Below are 21,820 nucleotides of genomic sequence, written 5' to 3'. Positions count from 1 at the left end.
AAGTAACTCTGCCAAGCTTCCATAAGTTTTGCGTGTCTTTTAGTTGGTATAATAATTACTGACAATGTAATTTCACCTACTGGACATATATTATTTTTCATTTAAATGGTCAGTGAGAGTGATTGCCCTACTTTACTTTCATACTTTCAGATAAAGAAGAAAGAAGGAAAGTTACTTCATCATATGATGAAGATTATTGTCCAGGTAATGAGAATTCAAAGATTAAAGGCAGGAAACGCAACTGTGCAAACCATAAATCGGAAAATGTTGACTCTAGTACAGTTAATAATTCTGAAGGTAACTATTGCAATTTTGCTCGCTATTTTAAATACAGACTCAAACATTTATAAGTGGAGCAAGTAGTGAGTGCACATGAAGTTTTTGCATATTCTTATAATATGTAATATGATGATAAAAGTATGTTTTCCTGCTTTGCCCATGTTATAATAAATTGAAGAGAGTAGAAATACAAGAACAAGAGATAATAGGAACTTACAGAAAGAAATTGTCATAAATAACTACACATTTTTAATTGCAGCACCTATTAATGTCACACTGCATTTATTTATATTTCAGAGGTTCCATTTACTCCAAAACCTAAACTACGGAAGGTTGAGAGAAAGCTAGTGCCTGTGTTGGAAAAGTTGAGTGTTGAAGAGTTAATGGAAACAAATACCTACCAGAGATTCAATCGATCAATAGAACTGATATTTGAAAACACAGAAGATCTAGATTTAACCACAGATTTTGGTAAGTATTTTTTTCTTTTTTTTTGTTGTAACATTCATTTCATTCCTACTAGTGATTGCAAGGTCCTAGAGTGGCACAGGCACAGGAACACACTCCCTCTTCAATACAGCTGCTGCCTCATGTGCAATTGGTAATTAGTGTCTGTTGATGTGCTGCCCAGTTTGTTCACAGATTTTGAAATTGTAATTTCACATTACAAAGTTTTGCAGCACATTCTGGTATGATACACAAGGTGTTCTGTGCTGATAGATACATATTTGCCATTCTCCATCACCTCTGAGACTTTGTATCAGTTTCAGTAGATAATCCGAGCCTGGAAGTGACAGAGTCAAAAGCTGTAATGGAAAAATCAGAAAATGAGCAAATTTACTATTGGGCAACTGAGAATGGTATACACCAAAATACACATTTTTAAAAAAAAATTTCTCCACAATTAGCACAAGGTCTTACGTTCAGCGTAGTCTTTCAAAGTGACCTCTACACGCTACTGTGTGGGCGTGACATCATTCCACAAACTTCTATTGTACCCATGCAAACAACCATAGTGTTGATGCTAAAATCTTGAGTTGTCAGGTTGTCTCATATTCCTCTTCGAACTTTTAGCATGCTTGACAGTTTGCGGGGGTCTTCCTCAGAATTGTTCTGGTTTCCCCAGACAGCTGAACATGCAACCTTGGTGTTGTTTGAACAATGTCACACATAGAAAAAATTTTTGACATTCAATCTCTACAGGCAGACACAAGACTTTCCTCATGATTTGTAGGGTGGTAATCAAATAGGGTCCAAGCAGGGGAATGTGCTGGCCCAGAAATATAACCTCCCCCCCCCCCCCCCCCCACACACACACACACACACCACCTCTCTCTCTCTCTCTCTCTCTCTCTCTCTCTCTCTCTCTCTCTCTCTCTCTCTTTCCCTCCTCCCCCCCCCCCCCCCCCCCCCCAATCCCCACCCACCCACCCACCACCACCAAACCTCAAACTTCTTCCGTACCTCTCCTGACCAATGATTCTCAATTACAATTTTGAATTTCTTTCTGTTCCAGAAACTGTCCTATGTGATGCCTATTACCTGAAATTGACTTTTCATTTCAAGTATGAGAATTAGTACAGTGAATCAGGCTGTTTTGATGTAACACTATTGCTTTTTATATCAGAATGGTCAAGTTTTAGTGCAAGGGATTTATGTAAAGAGTGGTGTCTGTTAATGTTCGTTCAATCAGTTCTCTAGTTTTTCTGTTGTAAATGTCCAAATATATATATTGTATTACCTCTTTTTAAATGTACTATTCAAAATTTGTTTACACCCAGTTAATTTTTATAATTATTTATTTCCTTCAGTGTTCTTTCTTTTGTATATTAGATTAGATTGATTTACTTTCATTCCAATTGATCCATAGTGAGGAGGTCCTCCAGGATGTAGAACATGTCAGAAAGCAATAATACATGACAAATATTTACAACTAAAACAAATAAGCTAATTTACTTTCCACAGGTCCCAAGTGGAATGATAGTATTTTTTTTAAATGAATGTTATATGAAAGGATCATTTTACAACACTCATTTACTAAGATCACATTAATGCACTGAATTTAAAATTTAAAAAAAATATTTTTGTTTGTTTTGTTTATAAAGTAATGAATATATATTAGAAGTACTACAATACTTATTTACAATGAACAAATTACTGCATTGAAATGGTGCAACACACACACACATACACACACACACACACACACACACACACACACACACACACACACACACAATTTTTGTTGGTAAGTTTCATAAGTTAGTGTGTTTTTAATTTACTGTAGACTGTTAACTTACACTCTTGATTTGTTGTAGATACAGAGGCGGACACACCACCGGAAGTTCTTATTCCTAAGTACCAGTTACAGGACTTGTGCAGTGAAGCAGCAAAGCTCAAGACTCTTGGGGCCATGGAATCGATACCACCAGAACGTCTTGTTCGCATGCTTACTATTTTGGAAAAGAATATACGTGATGGAACGAGAATATCACCACTTGCAGATCCTGTAAGTTATTTGTTAGGGTTCTCACTTTGTGTACATGTAACTATCCGTTACATTCATGTTTCTGAACATTTTCTTTATTGAATAGGTTATGTTAGATTTTTTTAGTGTCCTTCCATATTGAGGAGATCCTCATTGATGTGGAGTGTCTGAGAATAATGCTTTAATGAGTACCTTCTGCAAAATGCCTCCAGAATGTCAATTATTTTTTAAGTTACATGTATCTATTCTTTGATTGGTGTGTGGCTGGTTGGGTAAGCGTCGGACTAAAAATCCAAAATTTCAGGGTCAATCATCAGTTGGTCCTAGAATTTGGTCTCACTCGTATCACTTCTTTCTCACCTGGCAATGATTTGTTAATGTGAAAAATGCCGAGTTGCTTTGTGGTTTGAAATTAGTGTTGAACTGTAAGTTACACCGTAACTGACTGAGTAAATTCGTTCAGTGGTCAGAGACCTAGTGAGGTGGTATAGTGGTATGGCATGGGACTCTCATTCAGAAGGATAGCAGCTAAAATAATTACTGTTCAGCCATACAGAGTTCGAGTTTCCATAATTTTTCTAAACAAATAAAGGCAAATGCTAGGATGGTTCCTTTCAAAGGGCTTACCTGTTAACCTGCTCCATCCTTCTACTTAAACCTGTGTTGCCTCCATAGCTGGACACAAGACCTTTTAATCTGTTAATTGTTAATTATCGAAGTTAACTTTTCAAGTAATGGATTACGTTTTAAGTTAATTTTAGAAAAAAAGTTAATGGACTCTTTAACTCCTGTTAATTTTCTTTGAGTCTGTTAATTGTTTATTATTTACCTACCATTTATGACAAAAATGACACCACACCACCCACAGAAATCTTGTTCTGACAAGTTTGGGTCAAACAGGTGTGTGGATACATGAGGGTATGCACAATTGAATGTGAGCAGGAATAACTGAACGTTGGCTGTTTATTGTTGTTTGTTTACTGAGTTTGCATTAAGTACTACTTTTTGTTAGTGAATTGACTGTGAAAACTAAATCATGGAATTGGGTTCTAACCCTAACAACCACCTAAAGGGAAACCTTGTTGTAACACATCTGTAAAAAGTAAAGCTCAGAGTTTAGTCAAAATGTGTAGAAACGTGAAGTCAAAACACTCATTTAACAATGCAGTACAGTACAGGAGGCAAGCCATAGTCACAGTAAATTACAGAAAGTTTACGTGACTAGTTTCGCGGCAGCTCAATCACCATTATCAAATGTACAAAGTATAAAATAATTCTGCTGTTAATTATGAGAACCTGAAATATAAGTAAATATCTAACTCCAATACCATCATCATTGAAAACAATACTGTGAATTTATTGTGTTAAATTAAACGTAGTTTGCACTAATGCAAAGAAGTGTCATTGATTGCTGTGAAGCCTTTATCCATATGGAGCATTAAAGTCTTAACTTCATATATTTTGGATTAGGATCAGCGTTGTCCAGCTAGTTACATACTGAACTTGACAGGTGAAAATCCTGTCTTATTAATCTTAGCAGTTCTGCTATTGTTCTGAAACATACATTGCTCAAGTATGAAGTGGAATCATTAACTGAAGTATCAGAATGCACCTTGATAAAGTTAATAAAATAACATCACCCATACATGAATACTGTATATTATTATCTGTATATAGTGTCTCCAAACCAATTGGTCAACTCTGAGACAAAAATCTCCACATCTCGGTGCCTTAATGTTTACTGTGAGTATGGCTTGACTACTGTACTAAATTCAAATAAATTTGTAAAAACTTACATTTAGTCTTGTTCCTTAAGACAGTCATCTCTGATAACAAAAATGCAGTATTTCTTGGGGAATAGGCTTTAGTAAATTAATTTATTAAGTATAATACCCATATACCCTCGAGTGCTGCAGTTAAATGACTTTTTTCTGTGTTCATTACTGAATTCTCCAAGTTACTGGAGAATAAGAAATCTGAGAAATTCATTTCAATGATGACAATAGGTGATGTTTTCTTTGCTTCATGCTGGCTTTCTCCACTAAACCAAAATCACTATCATTTGGCAAGTAAGAATAACGTAAGTTCATGATAGAGACAATGACACTTTAATGTTCTTGTTTTGGCTAGTACATGTGTCTGAATAAAAGATTATTTTATTATGTATAGAGGTTGCACATCCTTCAATATCCCTCTCCAGTCCTTGAGAAATATCTGTACCTAATGTCTTTAGGATTTCTGGAACCAACTTCTTTCCCGTATCTCATAATTGGACCTGAATAAACAAGTCCATGAAGATGCCCAGTTGCCAACTGTAATCACAAAGTTTCCAGAAGGAATCAAATGTATTTTCTCACTCTTCTTCTTTAAATTGATTTAAGTTGAGCATTGCTATTTGCAGCAGGTGGCGTTAACAAGAAGGCTTTTAGCTGGAACTGTTGTGCTCTTGCTTGTAGTACACTCCTCTCCGCAGTACTGCTGCTGTTGCCTTATACTCCTCTTCCACTTCCCCGGATGTTGATAACATCATCTTCCTCTGTTCTCTGCTTCATTTTCATTGCAGACATTTTGTCAGCTGCTGCAGAAGCACTGCCTTCCTCAGCAGCTGTGTTCTCTCCTGGATTAAAAGGAACCACACAACATAACATACAATGACTGTGAAAGTACCAGAAGATATAATGAAAGTATCGTAACATATTATATTTAAACTCAATAGCCCATTCTGGTTATTAACTATCACTTATCAAATTTAGAAAGTAATTATTAGCTTACCTAGATGGCTGACATTCCACTGCATTATCTTCTATGTCTTCAGATGAATCACTCATAATCATCAGTACACTTTAATTAGATCTAACACATTGACCATGCAAATTGTGACCAATGGACATGTTCCAATTGTGCTTTGAGCAAAGGACTGCTTCCCTCCATACTCAATGGTGTTGCCAGTCCTAGAGCAGTTATTTACATCTGGGCATGAATATTTTATGTTCTGAAGGCAACTTCATAAATAGTGCTGTGTGGGAAAAAGTCCAGAATGACCAAAAATGGACTCGATTCCCTTGTGCTCTGAATGACCCATATGTAACTCTCAGCAAGCTGTAGACAAATGTAGACTCCACAGTATAGTTACCAAAGCTGAAGGCGAAACTGCACACCAACACACCAATCTATAACACATCAGTATCCCAAGAGTGGGTTGACATGTAATATGCACATTAGAAAGAAGGAAAATTTGCTGCATTTACTGAACGTAGACACCTATGGTGTATGCAGATTTCTATACTGGGGAATGCGAACATTGTTCCTAATGTATGACTATAGCTGTGCCCTTCATAAAGCTTTTCCAGTCACAAACAAATTGGCAGTAGGTCCATTATGCACTACTGACCTCATCATATAGCAGTGGGGGGGGGGGGGGGGGGCAAATTAGTTTTTGCCAAATAATTTCAACCATGGGTCATTTTTTTAAACACAAAAGAAATGAAAAGAAAAGAAAGGGAAGAGAATTCAAGACTCTCCAACACTCTTGTCAGAGGGCACAAATTCAAAATAATGTAGTGGGGAAACACTAAATTATATTAACAATAAGGTTGTTCAAAACTAGGTCTATGTGGTAACCCCTGTTATTTTACAACTGTTCCAAGATAGTACTGAAACAAGACTTTTTTCCAGGGATAATGTATTAAAGCTACAAGTGTTGTTTACCACTTCTTTGATTTTTTTTGTGTGAAAACTCTTTAAACCTTTTTAAATAAAACAAATGTTATTAACATTCTACATCTTTATTCTTCAAGTCTACATATTTGCAGCCCTCCGCCACTAAATGGTTCCAAATTGTAGCGTATAACAGAGTGGTGGGCAACGTAATAATGTCGGTGTGTGAGAGAACAGCATGTACATTATGGAATATATTGTATATCACCTACTTCTATTGGAAGAAGTAACAAATGTAAATGTCTTTTGAGAAGTATATCTTTCAATAAAAAAGGAAAAAAGTGACACAATTGCTTCAGTATCTTGCTAAATAAAAATTCTGTAGTCATAATGACAGTAAAATACTTGCCTCAGTGTGTACTGTACCATGACCAAAATGATAAGAGGTGGTGTAGTGGATAAGGCCCTGGAATGGCATTCTGGTTTAATAGGTTCAAAACTCATTTCAACCCTCCAGATTTATGTTTTACATGGTTTATTTAAATTGCTGGAGGATGCCAGCATAGTTCCCTTTAAAAAAGGTATGGTCTCCTTTCTTGTCCTATCCGAGCTTGTGGCCACACTCGTGCCTTGTCCTCAATGGAATGTTGAACCAGGGGGGGGGGGGGTGGGAGGGGGGGGGGAGACAGAGAGAGAGAGAGAGAGAGAGAGAGAGAGAGAGAGAGAGATTGATTTGGCCTCTTCTGAAGATAGTCAACTATTTCTTTTGACATGGCTATCAACCACTCGGTCCTTCACCATTGAGGATTGTGATCACCTCACCTTTGTTATTGCTAAATTGAATCAGTACGACTGATCATATCCTGCTGTTTAGCTTCAAGATACTGAAATAATTTCATTGCAGAAACACTAAAAGTTGCTTAATGAGCGTAATCTTTAGTAGAAAACTGTTTTCAGCTGCACAACCATTACCAAGTATAGATGTCACACAGAGTTTGCATCAGTATAAGGAAAAGGACAGTTGCTGCTCACCATATAGTAGAGATGCTGAGTCACAGATAGGCACAGCAAAGAGACTGTCACACAATAAACTTTCAGCCAACAAGGCCTTTGTCAAAAATATGAAAAACACACCCCCACTTCCTGCTGTACTGATGATACAGAAAATTACATACAGTTCTCAATGAGGATATAAGTTGTGTAGTATAACAGGTTGCAGTAAACGCCACTCAGAGCAATACTTATGAATGCAACAGTCATGTTCCCACTGATGTCATACAATATGTGACATGACTCGTGATACGAACAAGCAACAAGATGCACGATTCATATCTCAGTTTCACTTGCAATTGTCACCTCTCTGGAAGAGAATATTGTTGTAGCTGGTCATTATTTAAAGCTGAAAAACTACTATGAATACTATAAATATCAAACATAGTTCATCTGTGGTTTCTCATGAGGTCACTCAGCATGAACACTCGTACCGCAGATTGAGTCCAGACAGTTTCCACTTTCTGGAGTACCAAATATCATCTACTCTGATAGAGCAGGACACAAAATTTTGACTCGCTATTTCTCCTGTTGAGAAGCTACTCTTTGCAATAAGCTAAGTTAGTGAAAGTGTGCACGATGTTAAAAATGCTACCATGTAAAGTTTATTTTTTGTGGGACCACCTACTATGGTTCATTTCTGAATGTGGTACATTTATAAATAATGGTCACAGAGAAATAAAACTAGATGAGTCTTTCTACAACTGTTTAGTTTTACATAGTAATATGTGACTGAGCCTGAGGAATATTCAGAAGAAATTCCGGGTCCGAAGTGAGATCAGTCGCCATCGATGTTGTATTAGCAGCATAAGAACTCTGTGTAGCACCAGTTAGTGTGTTTGAAGAAATGGAAGAAGCTCGTGAGGTTAAGGAAACCTTGAGTGTCCTCGGCTACATCCAGCTGCTCATTCAGAAGTAACCTGAATTTAGCTTTCAGATCTGTTTTACACCTGTTGCAAAGTTTCCTGAAATGAAGAAGCATAGATAGAAAAACATCCAGTCAGCATTAGCTGATGACTCCCAGTGTCATTTTATTTCAATTAGTTCTTTTCATTTCCAGCCTTTGCTTTTATTGATAGCATATGAAAAAGAGAAATGTGAGGCAGTTCCGTACTGTACATAACAGATGGCAATAGCCTTGCGTGTGGCATGCAGACAACCACCTGTATATCTCACATATTTTGTGGACAAGGGAAAGAGGTATAGCTCTCCTTCCATTGTTAAAAACAGTTTCAGTATGTTTCAACAATGCATGAGCTAAAACCCACCAAATGTAAACTGGATAGTGACTACACAGTCTTCACTGCAAACTGCTCAAAATATGCCCGATGGTTCACTTATTTGTGAAGTATCACAATAACTATGGGCAATAGTGAAAAGAAAACAAGTTCATTATCAATCTCTGATGTGGGAATGTAGAAAAAATGATTTTTTTACTGAATAGTTTCTTTAGAAGTGAATGAGTGTGTGTGCATAGCGGAGAACGCATGCAAACCTAACAGCTGTAGTTTTTTTTATTTTTTATGCAATTTATTGAGAAATCTAGTAGAGAGATGGATGTAGCTTTGCCTCATTTACAGGAAACAAGTTTTTTCAGGGCACTTCTAATGACTTGAAATTAGTATCATATGATACCATTGCGTAGAGCAACCAGAAGTCCCTGTTGTGCCAGGCAATGCTACACCAGTATACATTTATGTCAAATTGTTATTGTCACAAAGTGAGACAGTGAAGCCACTTGAACCACACTTTCATGTGAACCACCTATATGGGTTGCTTCTGAAGCATATCACGAATTATATCGCATATTGTATCACATAGCCTGCCGCCTCAGTGAGAACCGTGCCATACTGACTTCCTTTTGTCAAAATGTGTGTGTGTGTGTGTGTGTGTGTGGGGAGGGGGGGGGGAGAGAGAGAGAGAGAGAGAGAGAGAGAGAGAGAGAGAGAGAGAGAATGAGCATGTTAGCTTAAGTATATATTTAACGTTGTTGCTATAAATGTTTCAGGATGATGATGAGGATGAAAGCAAACTTTGGTTAGAGCTAACAATGGAAAGTGTTATGAGGGCTGTGGATGCTTCACTAACTTCACTCAACATACTTACGTCCCCAAATATGCCAAAGAGGATATATTTAGAAGATGTTATTGACAGGATAGTCTTGTTTACCAAATATCAGTTACAGAATACTATCTACCCATCATTTGATCCTGTTTACAGAGTGGAGGGAAAGGCTAAAGGTAAGTGAAAAGAAATACTACACTATTTAGAAGTACATTTATTCTATGAAGGCAAATTTGGTCCAAAGTCCCTGGATTAATTTTCCATGGTACTACTTTTATTAAAGAGAAAGGTGAAAAGTTCTTTGCCAGGTTATGTTTTTGTTATGGTGGTACACCTTGTGCAAAATGTAAGTCACATATAAACTCGATCTGCAGGTTAGTTCTATTCATATGGCATCACAAAATAGCGAGGGAAATAGATAAACTGGAATACTTTGCTGTCATAAAATTTTTTGTGTAGGACACTTTATAGCCTACTGAAATTTAATCTTAGTTCCTGATTATATGTTGGTGTGCAAAACTGAAGGGTGAAAAAAACTTGCACATGATGTGTCAGTGCCAAGTTACCTAGCTTAATGAAACTTGGGCCATACGAAGGAAGAACAGCTGTAGTATAGGACAGACGGTAACTGAAAGAATTTACAATAAGATGTACAAAAATGACACTTTAATTCAAAGACAGTAATAAAACTGAATTCAAGGGGATTTATGTGGTCCCTTCATCCTCAGGGCATGGTTCTGAATTGGGGGAGTCATCACCATGGACAGCAGTGCTTGCTGTGCAATATGTTCCCATACTGGCTCCAAGGTAGATAAGGAGTTCTTGTTTTAGGGCTCTGCATTCCTCCAGCAGTGTGGTTGAAAACTGTAGAATGGTTGGTGGTGCATGATAATGTGCTGCTATACACCTCCCCAATGCAACCCACATGTGCTTGATGCAATTGAAGTTAGTGTAATGGGCAGGCCAGTCCATTCACCAAATATCCTCTCATTTCAAGAAGTCCTCCACCTGTGCTGTTCAACATGATTTTGCATTGTCATCCATACCAATGGTGTCAGGGCCAAAGACCCCTGGAAAGGAGCACTTGGGAAGGAGTACAGTGTCATAATAATGCTGACCAATGTGCAAACAGTGTCAAATATTTCAAGATCGGTACGCTCCTGGGACTTTATGCCTACCTTCATCATAACACCTGGACCACAAAAAGTCACATTCCACATTGTTGCTGGATGCATTACATGTTCCCACCTCTTGCCATACAAGGATATGTTCCAACATCAAAATGGTTCAAATGGCTCTGAGCACTATGGGACTTAACATCTGAGGTCATCAGTCCCCTAGAACTTAGAACTACTTAAACCTAACTAACCCAGGGACATCACACACACCCATACCCGAGGCAGCGAACCTGCGACCGTAGCGGTCGTGCGGTTCCAGACTGAAGCGCCTAGAACCGCTCGGCCACTCCGGCCGGCTGTCCCAACATCGTTGAATATGATCATTTTGGTGGTCCAGGTGTTACGGACTGTCCAGCCTGTTCCCCGACTTAGACCTCATTGAGTGTGTGTGGCATGCATTGGGGAGATTTATTGCATCATGGCAACATGCACAAATGACACTCCAGCAGTTGTCAACTATGCTAGTGGAGGAGTGGAATGCCGTACGCAGAACAACTCCTTACCAACCTTGCAGCCAGCATGGGAGCATATTGCACAGTATACATTACCCTCTTTGGTGATCTCACACCCTATTAAAAACGATAGCCTGCCGTTTGTAATGTCCAGGGCACCATCACAGATCGTGGCGACTTAAACGTACTTATTGTCCTTGAATAAAAATGTCATTGCATATTTCTTTCAGTTACCTTCTGTACTATACTGCAACAGTTCTTTTTATGTATGACCCTAGTTTCATTGAGCTATGTTGCTTGACAGTGACAAGCCACGTGAAAATTATTTTCGTCCTTGAGTTTTCCACACCAGCATATAAAGGATGTGACAAGCGCTGCTCACAAACTTACTGTGGTTGTAGAGGATGCCTTAAAGCACAAATTCAGGATAGAAACCTACATAGGGAAATGTCATTCCAATGATGTTCAATACTGCTACAATGTGTCATAATTGTAGGGCTACACCACACATTCAGCAGCAAACACGAACTCGTAAGCTGCTGCCTCTACCTCTATTGTACTGAGTCTCTGCAGTGACATCATGACAGTTGTGGATGATTTCTATGCCATATGACATCTTGAACTCTTGCTGATCCATTGCCAGGCACTCTAGTTTCAATCCCACAGCATACAAACTCATATTTGCTGCTGCAGGGATGGCCTTGTGACAGGTGTTAATCACTATATGTTTGACACTATGTAGTGTTGTTGTATGACATTTCTAGATATAGGTCCCCATCCTCAATTTGCTCCTCAAGACACCTACAGCACCTTAAAGATGTTTGTATCATTTTGTAACATGCTGTGTAAGGAGTGTACTCATTCACTTTCAGCAGTCCTTGAATGGGTGGCTGAATTCAAATGTGGCCCTACTACTTCTGAAAATGATGCACATGAATTGTATTTGAAAACTACAACTACAGCTGAAAACATCGAGAAAGTGTACAAAATAGTATTAAAAGATTTTTGACTTAAGATATGTGAAATAGCAGATGCATCAAGTGTATGAGAAAAATGCAAATTGTAAATTTTTGGTCCATCATTTCATGATAGAAATGAAAGACTGTTAAAGCTGATGATCTTGCATCAAATTTCATCTCCTTTAAATGTTATGATCAGATTTTGATGAGATTCAGTAGGGATTCTTCTTATTGATGACCTTTCAAATGCTAAAACACTAACTGGGAAATACTATGACAGTCTGTTGGGGAAAAAAAAGGGGGAAGCCTTTCTGTATTAGCCTAGATAAAAAATACATTTCACCATGGCTACGAATCTCCTTACTAAGGTGCAATGACAATAAGAAAATTGAGGTATTCAATATGCCAACTGTCACAAAACTTACCCTGTTTGCCAGATTTTGTATTTTTTTACTTCCACCTGGCCCCATATGTAAGGGCCAGCTGGTGTGGCCGAGTGGTTCTAGGCACTTCAGTCTGGAACCGTGCGACCACTACAGTCACAGGTTCGAATCCTGCTTCAGGCATGGATGTGTGTGATGTCCTTAGGTTAGTTAGGTTTAAGTACATCTAAGTTCTAGGGGACTGATGACCTCAGCTGTTAAGTCCCATAGTGCTCAGAGCCATTTGAACCAACCCATATGTAAGGAAATCTCTGATTGGAAGTTCCAGTGAAGTGGTCAAATTGTTGTTTTAATGTTATTGTAACTGTGCATAAAGAATTTTAATTTTCGATTAGTCTGTTCTTGCTGCTGCATAAGTGAAATTTATGTTTACGTAATTCTGCTTCTGTTAACTTCATCTTACTGTAGTGCTGTCTGCTATGCTTACACCAACTGTAAGAACAATAATATTTTTGCAAGACTGTTATCAGTGCTATATCCATACCAAGCCCAGAATAAAGCATATTAATATAGCCAGCCAAAACAAAAACACACCAAAGATAACACATAAACTAGGACCATTATGCTGGCTGCAGTCCTGTTCCACTATTGTATATAGACTCAACGCCACCTCACATGATCTGTCGTGGTGGATGGGAACGTGTGTGTTGTTTGCCTTACTGCTCTCAGTGAAAGAACTCTATCCGGTATGCCGCTTGTGGTGAAAGCTGACAAATACTTTCGCCTCTGCATGTTTCTTTATTGTTTTGGCTAAAGATTATCTTTTCCCTGGAGACGGTGTATATGACTGAGACTGTGATGGCTATGTCGTGGAGGATTGGAGACAGTTGATAATGGAAGGTGCCACATCCATAAAATTGTTAGATTTCGGGGCGAGAGAGAGAGAGAGAGAGAGAGAGAGAGAGAGAGAGAGAGAGAGAGAGTTTCTACAGGAACTTTGTCAGTTGTAGCAGGCTGCAGTCTCAAAGTCCAGTTATTGTGGAGAAGCGATAGCTTTGTGGGTTGTGTTGTAAAGACAGCAAATGCTACAAGTGTGATGGTCAGATATTTAATACAAGTTGTAGTGAAGAGCAAGGTGTGATAGGGGCAGTGTTTAATCTATAAGGGACAGTTAAATGAAAACAAGTCAGATGGAAAAAATTTAAGTAAAGTGTTAATTATTTGAAAAGTAATTGCTGTAATGGCTATACAGTTATCCCCTGTGAGACAAAATGGTCAGTACCTTCATAGAAAAATGTCAGTGCTTGCCTACAAAATCTTCATTGTACCCAGGCATGCACATCTCCATCCAAAGCAAATCAACAGTCATGAATGTCTTTCTTCAGACTCCAAAAATGCAGAGAGACAGGGACTGTATGGTGGATGTGTAAGGGCTTCCCAGTGTAACTTCTGCAGCATACTCAAAAAGGGGGTGGCAACTGAATTTAAAATACAAACAAAATAAGTTTTGCATCACCTCAGTTCCAAGAGTTCTGGAACATGTACTGAAAATAGGAATGGAGATCAACATAAACATCGTTTCCACCCTTTTTATTGCTCGTGAAAACCACACATTGCATGTTGTACTACCATACAGCAAGACCTTCAGAGGTCGTGGTCCAGATTGTTGTATGCACCGGTACCTCCGATACCCAGTAGCATGTCCTTTTGCATTGACGCATGCCTGTATTCGCCGTGCAATGCTACCCACAAGTTCATCAAGACACTGTTGGTCCAGATTGTCCCACTCCTCAACGGTGATTCGGCGTAGATCCCTCAGAGTGGTTGGTGTGTCACGTCATCCATAAACAGCCCTTTTCAATCTATGCCAGGCATGTTCGATAAGGTTCATATCTGGAGAACATGGTGACCACTCGAGTCAAGCGATGTCGTTATCCTGAAGGAAGTCATTTTACACGATGGTGCCATGAATTGTTGTCCATGAAGATGAATGCCTTGCCAATATGCTGCTGATATGGCTGCCGTATCGGCTGGAGGATGGTGTTCACGAATCGTACAGCTGTTACGGCACCTTCCATGACCACCAGTGGTGTACATCGGCACCACATAATACCACCCGAAAACAGCAGGGAACCTCCACCTTGCTGCACTCGCTGGACAGTGTGTCTAAGGTGTTCAGCCTGACCGGGTTGTCTCCAAACACGTCTCTGACGATTGTCTGGCTGAAGGCATATGCGTCACTCAACAGTGAAGAGAAAGTGATGCCAATCCTGAGTGGTCCATTCGGCATGTTGTTGGGCCCATCTGTACTGCGCTACATGATGTCGTGGTTGCGAGGATGGACCTCGCCATGGACATCGGGAGTGAAGTTGCGCTTCATGCAGCCTATTACGCACAGTTTGAGTCATAAAATAATGTCCTGTGGCTGCACAAAAAGCATTATTCGACATGGTGGCATTGCTGTCAGGGTGCCTCAGAGCCATAATCCATAGGTATTGGTACTCCACTGCAGTAGTAGCCATTGTATGGCCAGAGTGAGGCATGTCGTCGGCAGTTCCTGTCTCCCTGTATCTCCTCCATGTCCAAACATCACCACTTTGATTCACTCCAAGACACCTGGACACTTCCCTTGCTGAGAGCCTTTCCTGGCACAAAGTAAAAATGCGGACGTGATCGAACTGTGGTATCAACTGTCTAGGCATGGTTGAACTACAGACAACACAAGCCATGTACCTCCTTCCTGATGGAATGTCAGGAACTGATCGGCTGTCAGACCCCTCCGTCTAATAGGTACTGCTCATGCATGGTTGTTTACATCTTTGGGCAGGTTTAATGACATCTCTGAACTGTCTAAGGGACTGTGTCTTTGTCTGTGATACAATACCCACAGCCAATGTCTGTCTTCAGGAGTTCTGGGAACTGGGGTGATACAGAACTTTCTTTGATGTGTGAATATTAGACATGTCATTTATTTTAGTTATGGTATGTCATGTCATTAATTTTTCTTCTCTAAATATTTTCAGAAATTTATGTTGGCAATGCCAGGAAGAAACGTGCACATGCAAAAGAAGTTCGTGAGAAAAGCATTTTGACCTTATACAACAAACTGAATGAAATTGTGGGACTGCTTGCAGAACTGCTTAATATTCAGGTCCTCACAGATACAGCTGTATTGCATGCATCATCATTGGGTGTGGCACCATTCTTTGTGGAGAATGTCAGTGAGCTTCAGCTCTCGGCTCTGAAGCTAGTGACAACAGTGAGTAATTTTCTTGCCTTTTGCCATACTTCAATGTAAAAGGATGAAAAAGTGATCTGTGTTATTGTAAGTGTGATAGCCATATTTTCATCACAGTAGGAGAGACTTAAATGGTGTCTCCTGTTTGTGTTACTAGTTTGTGCATATCCTTAAGTGTTCGTAAATGTTGTCTTCTTATTATTAGACTGTTGGAAACAAGATAAACATATTAAGTGCTCCAGAACCTAGTTATCTCTTTCTCTGTTGCGTGTAATTTGTGATACTTTGCCCCACACTTTATAGTTCGTATTAGTGTGTTACTCTTTTCAATGTCATGCAAAACTGCTTGTTTCTTGTATTTTGAATTAAAAGAATGTGATAACTGATAAAGTAGGCTAAACTATAGTAATGGTTTTTATTGTTTTTTGGTAAGAGCTGTATTTTTTAAGAGAATCTTGTATAAAAATTTCTTCTTAAAGAGCTAAGATGGAAGTTCAGCTTTAATTTTTAAAAGTGAGCTTTATTCAACACTAATTTTTCTAAATGTTTATTTTCAAAAATGTTACAGATTTTTACCAAGTACGAAAAACACCGGAGACTGTTGCTTGATGACATTTTGGCATCAATTGCTAGGCTACCAAGCAGTAAACGTAGCTTAAGGACATATCGACTCAGTTCAGAGGAACACATACAGATGTTGACTGCTTTAGTTCTGCAACTAATTCAGTGTGTGGTAGTGCTTCCAGAACGTCTCCAGCAACCTGAAAAGAAAGATAAATTCAAAGAGGAAAAGAAAGATGAAAAGAAAGACAAAGAAAAAGAGAAGGAGAAAGACAAGGATCCAAAGGAAAATGAGGAGGAAAACAAGGAGAAAATAGTGAATGTAAGGTTAACTCTGTTGTTAAGGGCTGTAAGTTAAACTGTTTCAAAGTATGTTCAGAATGGGATATGTGTATGAAGCTACAATGGCAAATCTTGTAGTGAAAGCAGTACCTTCTTTACCTTCCCATAGACTTGCCCATGCATAGCATTGTTCAGAACAATCACTTGTTTAGTCGTTAAGGAGGTTGGTTAAGAGGAATTCATTTCTCTTGATTTTCTTTCCGTTTCAAAAAACTGTCACATTCTACTCACAAAATATTTTAAAATTTTCACACTTAACCAAGCACTGTAATGAGATTTGTGGGCCAGAATTACTGATGTAACAGAAATTTTAGTTGTGAGGAAAACTTACTTTGCTCATAGTAGTACAATGTTTCAATCTAGAGAATTTGGTCATGATCAATTGCATGTTTGCAGTTTTGAAATCTAACAGTGTTTCATGTAATAAAATATGGCATACAGTCAAAAAGGGAATGCCATTTAGTCACAGAAAATATTTTTGGTAACTTTTATTTGTGGTTTCACTGTCATATAAACCTACTTCAGTTTTCCACATAATTTCCCTTTGCTTCTAAGCACTTTCTGCAATGTCACACTAACTTCTTCTACTTCTCTCCACCGAAGTTTTCTGCCAGGGAATTGAACTAGTTAACAATATTTGTATTTGATGATGAACTAGTTTCAAATAATGAAGTTATGTTGTGTCTCCGATCAGTGTGCGTCTCATTTTGTTGTGCAAGTGGTTCTTTTCACATTCTCACATAACAATCTGTAAATGATGAGATCAGTTATGTTCATTGTGAAATTTTTGACAACTTATGTGCTGAATTTTTCTCTTTCTACCTATACTGTTTAATGTGATTGTTATGGTGAATAGTAATTTCAGTGTAGATATATTTATTTCTAAGAATCTGAAATGTTTGATTCCAGATGGATCGTGATGTTCTCATTGTGAGTAAATATGAAACTGCCATGAGGACTGCAGCAAATTTCCTTACTGTCTTCCTTAACAAATGTGGAAATAAAAGTGAAGAAATTGACTACAGACCATTGTTCGAAAATTTTGTCCAGGATCTGCTTACAACAGTCAACAAACCTGAGTGGCCAGCGACTGAGCTCCTTCTCAGCTTGTTAGGGAAACTACTTGTAAGTGAAGCATAATTTGCATATATCAACAATTAGTTGTTCACACGAATCAAATTACTGCAAATATTTTGAAAATTTTGTGCCATGTATTTTCTTTGCATGTGCAGGGAAAGATGCTTTTAAAAGAAATTATTGCAGTGACACATTGAAATTGCTGATAGGGAACACACACATTTAAAAAGGGAAGAAAACCTTGAAAATTGCCATTTTAATTTACTCAGAAATACATGGATTTTTTTATCTCTAGTGACTGCCGTTTTGAAACATAATGCATTCAAAGTTCTACAGAATGTACAATAAGATATGCAGATATTGACATTCGAGTTTTGCAGCATGTTTTAGGGCAAAAGCTTGCTTTCATCTTTTAGTTCAAGCAATCACATTACAAAATATATGTATAAAACTGGATTGTATACTTCTTTTTCTTTTCAAATGGGTCAACTAAGGACAATGTGCTAATTTAAATTCCTTATTCTTTCATGTTTTATTTTCTTCCTGTACTCATTCATCTGTAAACTGTTTTTTTTATGTCTGTCTTCTGACCACTTCAGACAAGGGTCTTTTTTTTTCACTCTCCTACCTTAGAATCTCCCTAAATTGGTTAAGGTAAATGCTAGGATGGTTCCTTTAAAAGGGCATGGCCGAATTCCCCCCCCCCCTTTCATTCCCTAATCCAAACTTGCGATCCGTCTCTAATGACATCAATGTTAACAGGACATTAGATGCTAAATCCTTCTTCCTTTCCCTTGGAATCCTTCCATATTCAATACTTGTTCCCTCAACATTTTTCTGTCAGTTGTTTCTTCAGCTTTTCTGTTACTTTTTGTAAATCCTTCTTTGCTTCTGGGATTCATCTTGTTGTTGACTTCCTATCCCACGAGGGGACAGGCAACTGCACAGTTTTTTTGTCGGACGGCAGATTTCGCAGGTGACGCTGTAATACTCATGCTCTTTCTTCACTGATGTTTCATCGCCAATGTTTGTTACCATTGAGCAGAAGCCAGCTCAGCCAGAATGCTGCAAGCCAAGTGCATTTGTCCTGTAACCAACAGTAGCGAAGGTCGGCTGTCATTTTCCCAAGCAATGTATCTGAAGAAATATTCCATTGTGGCAGGGTGATACAGCTACTGGTTTTGAATTATTTCAGAATAAAAACAGTCTTGCTTGTGAAATTATTTACTAGCAATAATGCGTTTCACCCTTTTGTGGCATCATCAGGTTGAGTAAAAGTAGCTGGATATGTAACCCACCCATCATGAGCAATAGAAAATGGAAAATGTATGCAACAGTAACTGGATATGTAATCCATCCATCACAGAAAACATATAAAGTGCAAGATGGATCTTGAGCACACGAACTGACAAATATTGTATGCGTGACTGACAGACATTTTCTTGTGTGTGGCTCATGCCACATTCATTTTGTAAGTTTGCCCTATTTTGTACTGCTATGATGGTGTCACCTTGTGTGCTCAAGGTCCATCTTATATTTTGTGCATTTTTTTAATGATGGATGGATTATATATCCAGCTACAGTTGCATCCCATTTTCCACTTTATATGGCTTTATGGTGGATGGGTTACACATCCAGCTACTTTTACACAATCTGATGATGCACAAAAGGGTGAAATGCATAACCAATATTATTTAATTTCACAACCAATAATGTTTTTTTATTCTCAAATAATTTTTCTTGAGTTTTCCATTGATGAATGCAGATTAGTTCCAGTAATTCTACAATTCAATTTTATTTTTACTGTAGGTATACTTCTTCCACTCACAAGCAGAATAAATGAATAAAAATCAATGAAAAGTAACTGCTGTAAACATTTCTTGTGAGCTAGTGGCTGTATTGCAATAAAAGCTTTCTGATGAATTGTTAGATTTATACAGTTATTTAGTTTATACACTCATTGTGCTCCATGGTGTGTGTTTATTCTCTGTTGTGAAGTTCGTTTGCTGTGGTTTTTTTTTTTTGTTTTTGTTGTTGTTGTTGTTTTGGTCTTCAGTCCAAAGACTGGTTTGATGCAGCTCTCCATGCTACTATATCTCGCGCAAGCTTCTTCATCTCCGAATAACTACTGCAACCACATCTTTCTGAATCTGCTTAGTGTATTCATCTCTTGGTCTCCCTCTATGACTTTTACACTCTACGCTTCCCTCCAGTACTAAACTGGTGATCCCTTGATGCCTCAGAATGTGTCCTACCAACTGATCCCTTCTTCTAATCAAGTTGTGCCACAAATTCTTCTTCTCTCCAATTCTGTTCAATACCTCCTCATTAGTTATGTGATCTACCCATCTAATCTCCAGCATTCTTCTGTAACATCACATTTAAAAAGCTTCTCCTCTCTTCTTGTGTAAACTATTTATCGTCCAAGTTTCACTTCCATACATGGCTACACCCCATCCAAATACTTTCAGAAGAGACTTCCTGATATTTAAACTATACACGATGTTAAGAAATTTCTCTTTTTCAGAAACACTTTTCTTGCCATAGCCAGTCTACATTTTATATCCTCTCACTTCGACCGTGATCGGTTATTTTGCTCCCAAATAGCATAACTCATCTACTACTTTAAATGTCTCATTTCCTAATTTAATTTCCTCAGCATTACCTGATTTAATGTGACTACATTCCATTATCCTCGTTTTGCTTCTGTTGATGTTCATCTTACACCCTCCTCTCAGGAGACTGTCCATTCCATTCAGCTGCTCTTCCAGGCCCTTTGTTGCCTCCGACAGAATTACAATGCCATCGGCAAACCTCAAAGTTTTTATTTCTTCTCCAGGGATTTTAATTCCTACACTAAATTTTTCTTTTGTTTCCTTTACTGCTTGCTCAATATAGATTGAATAACATTGTGGATAGGATACAACCCTGTCTCACTTTACCTTCCCAACCACTGCTTCGCTTTTATGTCCCTCAACTCTTACAACTGCCATCTGGTGTCTGCACAAGTTGCAAATAGCCCTTCATTCACTGCATTTTACTCCTGGTACCTTCAGAATTCCAAAGAGAGTATTCCAGTTAACACTGTCAAAAGCTTTCTCTAAGTATACAAATGCTAGTAACATAGGTTGCCTTGCCTTAATCTATTTTCTAAGATAAGTCATAGGGCCAGTATTGCCTCAAGTGTTCCAATATTTTTACAGAATCCAAACTGATCTTCCCCAAGGTCTACTTCTACCAGTTTTTCCATTTGTCTGTAAAGAATTCGTGTTTGTATTTTTCAGCCGTGACTTATTAAACTGATAGTTCGGTAATATTCAAATCTGTCAATACCTGCTTTCTTTGGGATTGGAATTACTATATTCTTCTTGAAGTCTGAGGGTATCTTGCCTGTCTCATAAAATCTTGCTCACCAGATGGTAGAGTTTTGTCAGGGCTGGCTCTCCCAAGGCCATCAGTAGTTCTAATGGAATGTTATCTACTCCCGGAGCCTTGTTTCGACTTAGGTCTTTCAGTGCTCCGTCAAACTCTTCACGCAGTATCGTATCTCCCATTTCATCTTCATCTACATCCTCTTCCATTTCCATAATATTGTCCTCAAGTACATCGCCCTTGTATAGACCCTCTATATACTCCTTCCACCTTTCTGCTTTCTCTTCTTTGCTTAGATCTGGGTTTCCATCTGAGCTCTTGATATCCATGCAAGTGGTTCTCTTTTCTCCAAAGGTCTCTCTTATTTTCCTGTAGGCAGTATCTATCTTACCCCTAGTGATATATGCCTCTACATCTCTACATTTGTTCTCTAGCCATCCTTGCTTAGCCATTTTGCACTTCTGTCGATCTCATTTTTGAGACGCATATACTCCTTTTCACCTGCTTCATTTACTGCATTTTTATATTTTCTCCTTTCTTCAATAATTCAGTATCTCTTCTGTTACTCAGGATTTCTACTACCCTCTGTTGGCTTCAATGTTTCATCTTTCAAAGATACCCATTCTTCTTCTACTGTATTTCTTTCCCCTGTTTATGGGGAAACTAGAAAACCTACAGTTTCATCTCGGCTTCTTTGAATGTAATCAGTTAATTTATTCA

General features: G+C 38.3%; 1 protein-coding gene across 1 annotated transcript in view; it reads left to right on the top strand.

The window, feature by feature from the left end:
• Positions 1-21,820, top strand: part of LOC126470479 (nipped-B-like protein) — a 392,610-nt gene that overhangs the window by 290,938 nt on the left and 79,852 nt on the right. Inside the window, exons 10-16 of the mRNA XM_050098348.1 lie at positions 151-297; positions 577-750; positions 2,598-2,788; positions 9,483-9,714; positions 15,534-15,769; positions 16,317-16,631; positions 17,561-17,776. Coding sequence (XP_049954305.1) covers positions 151-297; positions 577-750; positions 2,598-2,788; positions 9,483-9,714; positions 15,534-15,769; positions 16,317-16,631; positions 17,561-17,776 — 1,511 coding nt within the window. The remainder of the gene's footprint in view (positions 1-150; positions 298-576; positions 751-2,597; positions 2,789-9,482; positions 9,715-15,533; positions 15,770-16,316; positions 16,632-17,560; positions 17,777-21,820) is intronic.

This window comes from Schistocerca serialis, chromosome 3, assembly GCF_023864345.2.
Source record: "Schistocerca serialis cubense isolate TAMUIC-IGC-003099 chromosome 3, iqSchSeri2.2, whole genome shotgun sequence".
NCBI classification, from domain to species: domain Eukaryota; kingdom Metazoa; phylum Arthropoda; class Insecta; order Orthoptera; family Acrididae; genus Schistocerca; species Schistocerca serialis.
The sequence above is the reverse complement of the archived record's forward strand: the minus strand, read 5'-3'. Positions and strand labels throughout refer to the sequence as shown.